The 12,500-nt window shown below is 33.2% G+C and overlaps 1 protein-coding gene across 1 annotated transcript in view; it reads right to left on the reverse strand.

Annotated features, from left to right (window-relative positions):
- The window catches only part of LOC115232323 (synaptotagmin-11), a 125,904-nt gene that overhangs the window by 1,229 nt on the left and 112,175 nt on the right, over positions 1-12,500 (reverse strand). The window contains exons 3-4 of the mRNA XM_029802146.2: positions 12,122-12,500; positions 889-1,012 (exon numbers count right to left, since the gene is read on the reverse strand). The exon at positions 12,122-12,500 is cut by the window's right edge and continues 191 nt beyond it. Coding sequence (XP_029658006.1) covers positions 889-1,012; positions 12,122-12,500 — 503 coding nt within the window. The remainder of the gene's footprint in view (positions 1-888; positions 1,013-12,121) is intronic.

The following is a 12,500-nucleotide window of genomic DNA, read 5'->3' on the forward strand; positions in this document are numbered from 1 at the left end:
CTTTACATAAACCTGCATGTATATATATATATAATTATTTTCAGGATCCAATAGAATCGAGGTATTTTAATTATAAGGACACCTAGGTAGAAGTCAAGAACAGCAAACCTGTGTAACATGCTTGAAACAGTTGTAGTCAACCTCAAGTCACTTGTGTTATCAATATATATATATTGATATATGTATATATATATATATATATATATATATATATATATATATATATATATATATATATATATATAATCATTTGAACTACTCTACATGTTGCAACCAAATGCCTTTTTGCAAACTCAGTTATCATCTTTAGCTTGAGAACTCCTCAATCTAAGAAGACAGGTTTGTCATAATTTGAAACAGTAATCATTAACTTCATTCCATCAGATACATTTCTGATTCCAACTCACCTAAAACTGCCCTTGACATTATGATACAAACTCACTGTTTTAAAATAATCTATGTGAAAACTTTCCATCAAAATGTTCAAAATTAACAGGCGCAAAGGCAGTGTATTTCAGCAGAAATATAGCAACAAAAAGATTAAGCAACATTAACTAGAGCAACATAATACCTGAATAGCAAGGTTTAGTATAATGTTCATCATATTCTATCATTGGATGATTTTGCTTTATTGTGATTTTGTGTATTTGTGTGTGTGTACAATATACATGAATGCACATGCTCACACACACACACACACACACACACACACACACACAAATTTATACATTTCATTTACTCTAAACAAGTGAAGAATTTCTAAAACTGCAATATTCAAAAGGCTTCACTTTTTAATAAAAAGAAAAAAATAAGAGGCAAAAATAAAGCAAAATTTAAATAAGGCAAATATCAAAAATAAAAAGAGGAATGCAATCAATAAGAACATACCAGAGAGGCCAGTAACATCCATTTTGGGGAGATTTCTTGCTTTAAGTACAACAACTGTGAGTCTGTTGGCTGCTGGTTGGTAAGAAAGCGAAACAAGGAGTTCTCCTCGGCCTTGGGTACGAAACTGAAACAAATATTCATAAAAATTGTCAGCCCAAAATTTATCGAAATTTTGGTTTGAAGGAATGAATTTTTGAAGGTAAAAAATATTGATTAGTTGCTGGTACTAATTGTCTTGTAATTAAACAGTAACATTATGAATTGCTTGTTGCTATAGCTATAAGGATTCCTCAATAAAACATGAAGCCATAATGTTAGAAGAGAGGCAAATGGGAAGTTGTGACAAATATGCTTTACATAAGGTGAATGTGTGGAGGTTTTAATTGGAAATTAAATATCTGAATCTATCTGTTCAAATTTCAGATGGAAACTGACCCACCAAATTATTTGCTCTAGTAATTGATATCGTTATCATCATTGCTATCGTCATTAGCCTTATTGTCATTGTATCCTCTTTTTCTTCACCACCACCACCACCATCATCACTATACGTTTCCTTTCTCATACTAGCATGAGTTGGACAAGTTGTTATGGGCTGAGTCAGTTCTTAGAGTTATTACCCTCTTAGATGGGTTGAGGATTATTTCTCATTTGTATGTTACACATGCTTTTAGCATGTTTTCTATGGATGAATGCTCTTCCTATCACTAGTTACTTTAATCTGTGTATGCATGTATGCGTGAGTGTGTGTTTGCATTTATATGCATGCATATGCATGCCCATACACACACATATACAAAAATCATACACACATTCACGCATACACATGCATATGCATACACATAAATATTTCACTCACTTGGTCCTTTTTTTTTAATGTCCATTTTTCCATGTTAGTATAGATTCAGACTGAAAGTTACTTTTGATAGACGTTTACAGTTGGATGCTCTTCCTATTGCCAACATTCGTCTGTTTTTCAAGTAAAGATCTTTGTATTCCACAAGCCTTTGAAAGCATTGAGTGACCAGTCATAAGGTCAACAAAGAATATCAGCATCAGCACTAATTTGTTCAACTGGTGACATGGGTGGAATACAAACATTTGTGCACACTTCCACATGTGCATATGTGTGTGAGTGCATGTATGTGTGTGTACATGTGAGTGTGTGTTTGTGTGTGTGTTTGCCTGTGTGTGTATAAAGGCAGATATGACACCCAGGTTATGAAATTCATCTCATATAATCACACACACACACATGGCAGGCTTTCTGGAGTTTCTGCCTATGAAATTCCTTCACGTGGTATTAATCAGCCTGGGGCTCCAGTAGACAACAGTTGCCCTACGTACTGAACAGTAGGACCAAACCCAGAACCACATGATTATATGAAATGAATTTCATAACCTGGATGCCATATATGCCTCTCTCTCTCTCTTTCTCCGCACACACACACAGACACACACACACATGCACACACACACACACACACACACACAGACACACACGCACACACATGCACACACACACACACACACATCATGTCATACAAGCATAGAAAGTTGGATGTAAAAATGAGGGTGACGATGATGATGTCGATAAAAACATGTTTATATATTATTATTATGAATTAGAAGCAGAGCTAGTGTTGTAAACATTATTGACCTCACATACTCATTGTATGTGTCTTCCTTGTTCATTGGTTAGCTGCAGTTTATTTTGGGAGAGATGACTCCTTCACAGTGCTGAGTTAAGACACATGAAAGTCATAGACAAGCAACACAATTCACTCCTAATCCTATTAAGGCATGATGGATACCAATATTTTGCTGGTTTTGTGGCTTATCAACATTACATACTTGAATCGAACTGAGGGTGAACAGACTCATGCTATTTGTATGTAGTCATTAACTGGTAATTCAGACAAGAGAAACAACTCACTTCTTGTCCTGAGTGGGATTAGGGGCAAGTTGCCTCTCCTGTCTGTTACTTTCAAGTATTTTAACACCCAGCACTTTGATGGTGAACTCAAAGCACTTTGAGTTCACCATGCTGAACTACAAGCAGTGAACAAGCAAAACACATACACTGTGTATGTGCAGTCAATAATGCTTAAATATATATATATATATATATATATATATATATATATATACATATATGTTAATACATATACATATCATGTTTTTGGGAAAAAATAAAATATATATTTGGAAAGCAACGACTATGAATTGAAACTGATACAGAGTAGAGAAAGTTTGCAGTCTTACATGGCATTCAGTCTCTCAAGTGTTAGAGCATGATAAATACACCCAGGACACCCTACGTATGTATTCTACAAGTAATCAGCTAGCTACAGTTGAAGCTTTTTCCCTTGAATTGCCAGACTTTGGAACTCTCTTCCATTTCACTGTTTCCCCCCCTTCTTATGACCTGAACTCTTTCAAGTCTAAAGTAAATTCCTTCTTTTTGTCTTAATTTTTCCTTCTCCATAGTCCTTTACACTAAGTGGCTTCTTGCCTTGTTTGGCTCCTGACAGATTTCGATGTAGTTACCACAACTTATATCTGGTGTATCTCATGATAAGCCTAAGTGAAGCTACCCCCCCCCCCCGAAGCAACTTAAAATAGACACTGTGCTGTTGATGACAAGTTAACTTGTAAAACATGGGACTCTTCCTTCAAACAATTATGTTTAAATTAAAGAAACCTTAGAAGGTATGCATTCAAGTTACAGAGATTATTTTTAGCATGAACATACCAAGTAAAGTCATTACTTAAAACAATACATGAAAATACTGAAGAGATTTTGAAAAGAAATGCATTCTCCTAAATTAATTAATAAACAAAAACAATCCAGAAAGCAATCATATGTTAAGCAGATAACAGTAAAACATTGAGCAGACAATCAGGCTAAAAACAGTAAACATCCAATATTAAACAGTGAAAAGAATCTGGCAAGCAATAATACTAATAGTGAAATATTATATCCTCACTCTTTGCAAGAATGTACATATCTCTGATATGAAACAAATTGAAACTACATGCACAACAGAAATAGTGAAAAACCAGTGTCTACAGTCAAGCCTTTGTAAAATAAAGTATCACATGCCAGAAGCTAATGGAAACCTTCTAAACATGTAGTATCCTTCTGTTACAATACTAGAATATGTGAGCTTCAAATCAATAGACACTGAAAAGATAATATAGCAACTCATGTCCCACAAAGCAATAATTTTGATCAATGTTTTTTGCACTTACGACCCCTTACCCAAAAGCTAGAAACCCATGCAGCCTCCTACTATCAATAGCTTGATTTATATTTTAATTAATCAATCTTAACCCAAGCCATTTCTAGCAAGGCTATGCGACACCCCTGCCAAGGCTTCACGACCCTCCCCCCCCTACCCAGTGGGTTGGGAACCCCTGAGTTAGAACATTGTGTTGTTTAAAGGATTCTCTTGTTGAGTTGTTTATTTCATCAGTATTTTACTTGTAGCTTATTTCTAAAACAAAGTCAAAATATACTCCTATGATATTTATTCATATGTCAGCATTGAAATGAGGGTGGCTATGATCTTTCCAAGGGTTAATTAATACCATAAATTAGCTTTGTAAACAAAGTATGACTGTATGTGTGTGCGTGAATGTATGTGTGTTTGTGTGTGTGACTGTGTGCATGTGTGTGTGTGTGTGTTACAGAAATGAAAGTTGTAAAACTTATATATGTATTTTGGGTACAAAGGCACACTCTCTGAAGATGGGCCTTTGCACCCGAAATATACAAAAGCTTTTCATCTTTCATCTCTGCATCGTTAGAAGCTTTCCTTATTTCCTTTTCAATTACTATTCTACTTCTGAATTACAATACTCTTATCATATATGTATGTGTGTGTATGTATATATATATATATATATATATACGTTTAAATATTTGTTGTGCAAGATTTTTTATGTGAAGTCGTGTATTGAAATATAACAATATATATTCCGAAATATAACAATATATATATATATATATATATTATATATATATATATATATATATAAATTAATATTCAGAGCAAGCGAGTAAGTACACTGGCTTTGCCACATGCTTTAAGAAGACGAATAGGATGTGGCAAAGCCAGTGTACTTGCTTGCCCTGAATATTTATAAATTTATTACTTTTACCTTAACCGGTTTACTACATGCTAACTACCTGATAAAATCATATATTGCTTTTATCCTGAATTTTAAAATGTATGTATGAATGTATATATTTATAGAAATTGATCAGATAAGTGAAGTGAAGAGAGAGAATGGATGTTTATTTCATTTGCTTATAGCTGTTTCATAACCAAAGCTGTAAATTAATGGCATAAGCATCTATTCTCTCATGTCACTTCTTTTATCTGACCACTTTATATACATACTTTCGATCGTTGTAACTCTTGGATTTTCAGAATGTTGTTAATGATCTTAACATCTAACCTTGACCATGGTCCATTTTGGTAGCCATGCCCTTGATGAGGAACTTAATGTGAGCCCTATTTGAGTTTTTGAATCCCTATTCTTCATCTCTCTCTCTCTTTCTCTATGATGTATATGTGTGTGTGTGTGTGTGTGTGTGTGTGTGTGTGTGTGTGTGTGTGTGTGTGTGTGTGTGTGTGTGTGTGTGTGTGTGGCTTCTTGCCTTGTTTGGCTCCTGACAGATTTTTTTGGGGACATGTACATATATATACGCACAATACATACACTCATATTTTGCTTACAAAGTTTACTCATGGTATTAATCAACCCCTGGAAAGATCAGTTCCCCACAAAACACTGATATATGAATATCATAGGAGTATATTTTGACTTTGGTTTGATTGAATATTACCAATTTTGTGCTTTCTATAGAAGCCATGTCTATGCCTGAGGCTAACCAACAGCCTGTACTGCAATCATTATGAATCTCACTACTTTATTATTATTATATGTATAAGTTTAGCAGGAATTTGAATACAAAGGTGGGTGTCCAATTTATTATTGTGATAGTCACAGAGCCACAGAAATGATGCAGGTTTACAAGCATAATGATGGCTTTCATTATAATTGCTTTCAGTTTAAGAGCCATAATACATTTGATTAAACATTTCAGAAAAATATAAAACAAAATGTGTTCACAAAAGCCATTCAATATGATGACCATCGTTGGATGACAATAGAATTCCTGTCTTCAAAGAACTAATGGGAAGGCTACAAAAAATCTATTGGGATATATAAGAATATTATCAATCTCACTGGACTGAGAAATTCTTACCATAAGCAATCTCTAAACATTTACATTAAGTTGTTGATGTAAAGATCACATAAACCAGAATATCAAAACAAATAATTAAGGAAGGGAATGAATTAATTGAAGGTACAAATGAATTTATAAAGCCACAATAAATTAATAGTAAATTGTATAGAAGAGGGCCACATGGAACACTTGCTTTCATCTCATGGAATATATTATTTATGTAACTTTTATCTCCATCATCATTATTTTATGTCTGCTGACAGGAGTTGTATAGGGTCGTAATGGACTGAGAAAATCCTTACTCGGAGTTACTACTCTTTTCCTAAGGAGGTTGGAGAATCACATATCGAATGTTTCAATGTTGGTTTGATTTCTATGGCTAGATGCCTTTCTTGGTACCAATCCCTTTACAGAGTGCACTAGGGGTATTTTATTGTGACACTAGTTTTGTTACAATAAAATGTTTACTGTATTATGAAGTGATGAAGTAGATGATATCATTCAACCTTCTTTATACATATGAGTGTATGTATGTATGTATGTATGTATGTATGTATGTATGTATGTATGTATGTATTTATGTATGTATGCATGTATGTATGTATGCATGTATGTATGTATGTATATACATACATATGAACACACACACACAAACTCACACACATTCATATCATGTATGTCATCATCATCATCATTTAGCATCCGCTTTCCATGCTAGCATGGGTTGGACGGTTCAACTGGGGTCTGTGAAGCCAGAAGGCTGCATCAGGCCCAGTCTGATCTGGCAGTGTTTCTACGGCTGGATACCCTTCCTAACGCCAACCACTCCGTAAGTGTAGTGGGTGCTTTTTACGTGCCACCCGCACAGGTGCCAGACGGAGCAGAAGATACTTTGCATCACATGACCAAACCAGCAAAGTTTTCTCTCTTGCACACTGCAGCTAATTCCTCTTATGCCTAACTCCTCTCTCAATACACTAACATTCTGCCACATGTCTACACTTACATTACACATACAACAGAGCAGACTAGCCCCATTCCTCTCTAACCTTTGCATGTCCTCTGTATTCAGGACCCACATCTCACTACCATGTAGAATTGCTGTTCATATGCGTGTATCATACAGTCTTCCTTTCCATTGGAGAGAGAAATTATTGGTTACCAACAGGTAAAGGCTCTGTGAATTTTCTCCATCTTATTCTGATTCTAGTGATTATACTTTCCATACATCTTACCCCTCAGTTAATAAGGTTCCCTAGGTAGCAGAAATTATCCACTACCTCTAAAGAGACTCTGGGACATTTGAGAAAATCTATTTCCTGAGTATTTGTAGTTTTTATGGCATCTTCCACATACAAACGCTACTTTCTCTGATTACCTTCTTATTATTCTACTACAATTCTTGTGTGTCCATAGCTTACACTGGTTACACCTTTTAGAATTCCTGCCTACACTTTTCCTACATATCAAGCATGACTACTTTCCTGAAGTGGGTAGGGTCCTGTCTGTTTTCTTGCTTACTAAGACCTTAATCTTTGTCAAGTTAACCTTAAAGCCCTTAGATTTCAAGTTTTGCTCCCACACCTGGAATTTTTTTTCTGAAATAGAATCTGCTATGAGGCCAAGATTGTCAGCATATGGTAGTTTCCAAGGGCCGCCAGTTTTGAATTCCTCTGGAGGACAATGATGAGAAGTAGGGGACTGAGCCTTCATGAACACCTACCTGTACACCAAATTCTTCGCTGTACTCATGATTAACCCTCACCTTATTGACAGCACCCCTGTACATGGCTTGTACAGCTTTCATCAGCCACTCATCTATCCCTAGCCTCCTCAGAGTAGACAAGTGGCTTGTGAAAGCTGTACAGACCATGTACCTATATATAAGTATCAACATCATTGCCGTTGTCATTGTTTTAACATCCACTTTTCCATGCTTACATGGGCTGTATGGAATTTGTTGTAGTGGATTTCCTATAAATGGATAACCTGTCTGTTACCGACTCTTACCTCTTTTCAAGGAAGATAAAATACTTCTCCATGATCAAACATGTTTTCACAGAAGATTAGAAAGGAAGAATACCCCTTGCATGATGGTAACATTCATTTACAACTATGATGTGATGCCAAGCTAAAGAGAGAGTAACATACACTCACACATATACATTAAAGAAATGTATATATATATGTATTTACACATGTATACGTGTTTGAATCTGTGTGCGCATGTATACATATTTACACACAGACAAACATACATATATATAAATATGGAGAGAGAGAAAGAGAGACAGATTTTTGGTTTACTTTTGATTTTGTTTTGAATGTATAACATATGTTTGATTTTAATGTCTACACTTCAATTTAAACAATCAAGCAATTATTCAGTTTCATGATTAATTCCAAGGGTCACCTCAGTTATCTCTAAATAAAACTATTCCCCATATTTCCTTCCTTATTTTCATTTTTTTCCATTGTTTTCCATATCTTTTTTTCAAGAGATTCTTCCTTCCCATTCCCTTTTAAAATATGTAACAAATTTTTATCCACATTTAATTGTATTTTCCATGGAAACAACTGGAATAAATAAAACTATTCCCCATATTTCCTTCCTTATTTTCATTTTTTCCATTGTTTTCCATATCTTTTTTTCAAGAGATTCTTCCTTCCCATTCCCTTTTAAAATATGTAACAAATTTTTATCCACATTTAATTGTATTTTCCATGGAAACAACTGGTTTTACAGTGGATTGTTTAAATTTTTAAACAACTCAAATATTACAAGAATATGTAAGAAAGAAAATAAACGCATACAAAGAAAGACTTAGCAATGCAAATTAATAAAGCTGGTAATAAAAGCCAAAACATATATAAACAAATAAAGAAAAGATGCTTAGATTATTAATAACCAATGGCTCAAAGATGGTAAAAGCCAATTATATGAACAGAATTTATATTATTTTCATGCAGATTGATACAAGTGATTTATTTAAAAATAATAGTAGATTAAGTCATATATATATATATATATATATTTATATATATATAATTTACTAATAGTTTGACTCAGCTCCATGGGACTCAAAGTTTTATAGGCCCGTAAAACGAACCTATCTTGCCTGGTATCTAGAGATAGTGTAAGAGGTTTTGAGGCAAATTCAAGATGGCTTCTAGATGTTAGGCCTCTACTGGTCAACTCAGATCATGTGATGTTACTGGTCTGGAAAGGGACATCAATTATTTTCTTTGTTCTTAAATCCACATGAACAAATAGGATGTTGGTAGGAAACTGTCACCACTGTGTGGAAGCTGTCGTATTGGCTGAGTGTCACTTTCTTTGTTTGCCCACCTACTCCAATATATATATATATATAAATTATATATATATATATACACATGAGTAGGTGGGCATATGCAAGCTTGTGTGTGTGTGAAAGCATAACTGTGTATGTGTATATGTATATGTGTCTATGTCTGTGTATGTATGTACATATGTATGTATATATGTATGTATGTATGTATGTATGTATGTATGTATGAATGAATGTATGTATGTATGAATGAATGTATGTATGTATGTATGAATGTATGTATGTATGTATGTCCATGCATAAAAACTATATGCATATGTAGATGTATATTATTAGATAAAAATAGATTGTTTGTGTTTTCTAAGATATAAAAAGACAAATTATTGTTATCTCAAACAGAAAGTAGAAAATTAAGCTAATTTTAATATTTAGGGGATTAAAATGTATTTTTAAAAACAAGAAATATTTGTTCGAGGAGTGAAAGCCAGACAGACATCTTTATTTGATAGTAAGTCATGTGATAAGAAACTTCGATTTACCCTTGAGAAGATTATATAATATGTGCAAATGCTGACGGTGATGATGACATCAATGCTTGTCTCTATGACAACAGTAATGTTACTGGAGGTAAATAATATATTGCTTCTAACTCATATAATAGCCACAGATTACAGTGAAGCATGTGCCATTACTGCCAGTGCGTTTATTAATAACAATGATGAAGATAGTGACGATGATAGCGATGGTGATAATGAAGCTGGTGATTACAACAATAATGATAATTATCAAATTATTACTATAATTAACCAGCAAAGAGGTGAAATAAAAGTAAACATCAGGACTTCTATGTTGCTTCTATAATGATAATAATGATTTACCCTGGTATATAATACAAATATGTATTCGCACATACATAAGTTCATATTCACATCTATACATTCATACACATGTCATGTACATTCACACATATATTTATTCACACATAGACACATTCATACATGCATATATCCATAGATACACTCATACATTTATACATTTATTTATACATACATTCGCACAACCACATATAGTGATGAATGCATTCATATGTAGATAAGCTCATACATACATTATATATGTATACGCAAAAATACATTCATAAGATGTAACCATGCAGTTATGTACTAAAGAGACATGTAACCCATTTTGTGAGTGCAAGTTTATCATCACAGACACCTAGATATATACACTCACTAATTCATTTACATATTCTCAAATTCTGTAACTGTCTTGGCTTTGTTTGAATTCTACAAAGAAGAACTTAAATAGATCTCAAATAAAATATACATAGTCATACATACAGTTGTACATACATGCTGACATACATACATACATACATACATACATACATACATACATACATACAAACAAACCTCAGGAACTGTCTTAAGCCAAAAAGTCTTGTCACTTTGTTAGCAACCAGCTTGAACTCCATTAAGAACTTAAATAAATCTCAAAGGAGAACATCTATCCATCCATCCATCTATCCACCCTTCCATACATGCATACATACATACATACATACATACATACATACATACATACATACATACATACATGCATGCATGCATGCATGCATGCATACATGCATACATACATACATACATACATACATACATACATACATACATACATACATAAAAAGCAGTCCAGAACCAAATATAAGGCAATAATCAAATGAAAATAAAACCAGCATTAGCTTAAATGAAGTAAATTTGCATAGCTTTAAATTTAATTATTAACTAAAAATATAATTTTACTTAACACAAAAAATATTTTAATCAAATAAAAGCCAATATTTCAATTAAATCAAATCTATTGAATTGAACTATAATAGATTACAGCATTAAGCTGTACCATTCTGAAATGTTTTTAGAAGACATAACATGCAAATTAACAAATTTCAGAAAAAAGATAATATAATGAATAAAAGGAACCAAAGAACATTTGCTATGATAAAGCACCGTCATGCCAAATACATATAATTCAAATATTAGTTATTAAAAAAGTCCACATCTTTTAAATAAAGTTAGTATTTGTTAATTTCAACTCAGGTTACCAATAATCAAAAAACATAGCAAAGGAAATATAAAAAGCTTGAGTGCTAAATAATAAATTTATAAAAAATTAGTAATGACCCTAAAGATCTGCTATAGATGGAATCTTTAAAACAAGCCATAATCTTAAATTCTAATAAATACATATTAGCATTAAGAAGGATGTATAACTGAATATCACCTGTTCCAATAATACATGCAAATGTCCAGATTTATAGAAACATGTCACCTATGCTTGTACAGAAACAGGAATGTAAATACATTTTGAAATAATCAGTAGCATCTAGAATAATTAAAATGATTCACTGAATGTGATGTAACAATTTTATTAAACTAAGGACAGAATTTCCAACACATTACCTTAATAAGCAAATAAATTCAATAAATTTATTCAATCTCTAACTGCTATTTGGAATCCTTTGGATTCTATATGTCGCCAATGAAAACAAAACTGGCAGAAGCAAAAAATCATCATTTATGTCTAGTTCTATATCCTCCAATAGAACAAAATCTACTCTAAAACAAATGAAGCTACAAAAGGGAAGAATGAGATTATGAAATACCTTAAGATGTCTCGCTGTGATGTCCTTGCATAAAGAGATCTCTTTCTGGGACAAATCCACATTAGATAGTGGGTAAATAACTTCTCCAATAATTTCATCTCTTGAAAACTTGTCAAAGCTGAGAACCACAAAGTGAAGGATAATATCTTCAAGCTGGTTATAGTCAACTCCATAAAAGGTGAAAGTTTCATCGTAGACTGGGTTCAATGTCTTTCTGAGAATTCTGGTTTTACGCTTGTATTTCTTCTCAGGCAGAAGCTGGAGTTTGATGTAAGGGTCACACACAGCAATTCCTGGTACTGATGGATTGAGGTCTGATGCTTTTAAAATGGTCACATGAAGAGCATTTTTCTTTGAATCATGCTCAATCGAAAAGTCT

This window comes from Octopus sinensis, linkage group LG2 (assembly GCF_006345805.1).
Source record: "Octopus sinensis linkage group LG2, ASM634580v1, whole genome shotgun sequence".
Classification (NCBI taxonomy): domain Eukaryota; kingdom Metazoa; phylum Mollusca; class Cephalopoda; order Octopoda; family Octopodidae; genus Octopus; species Octopus sinensis.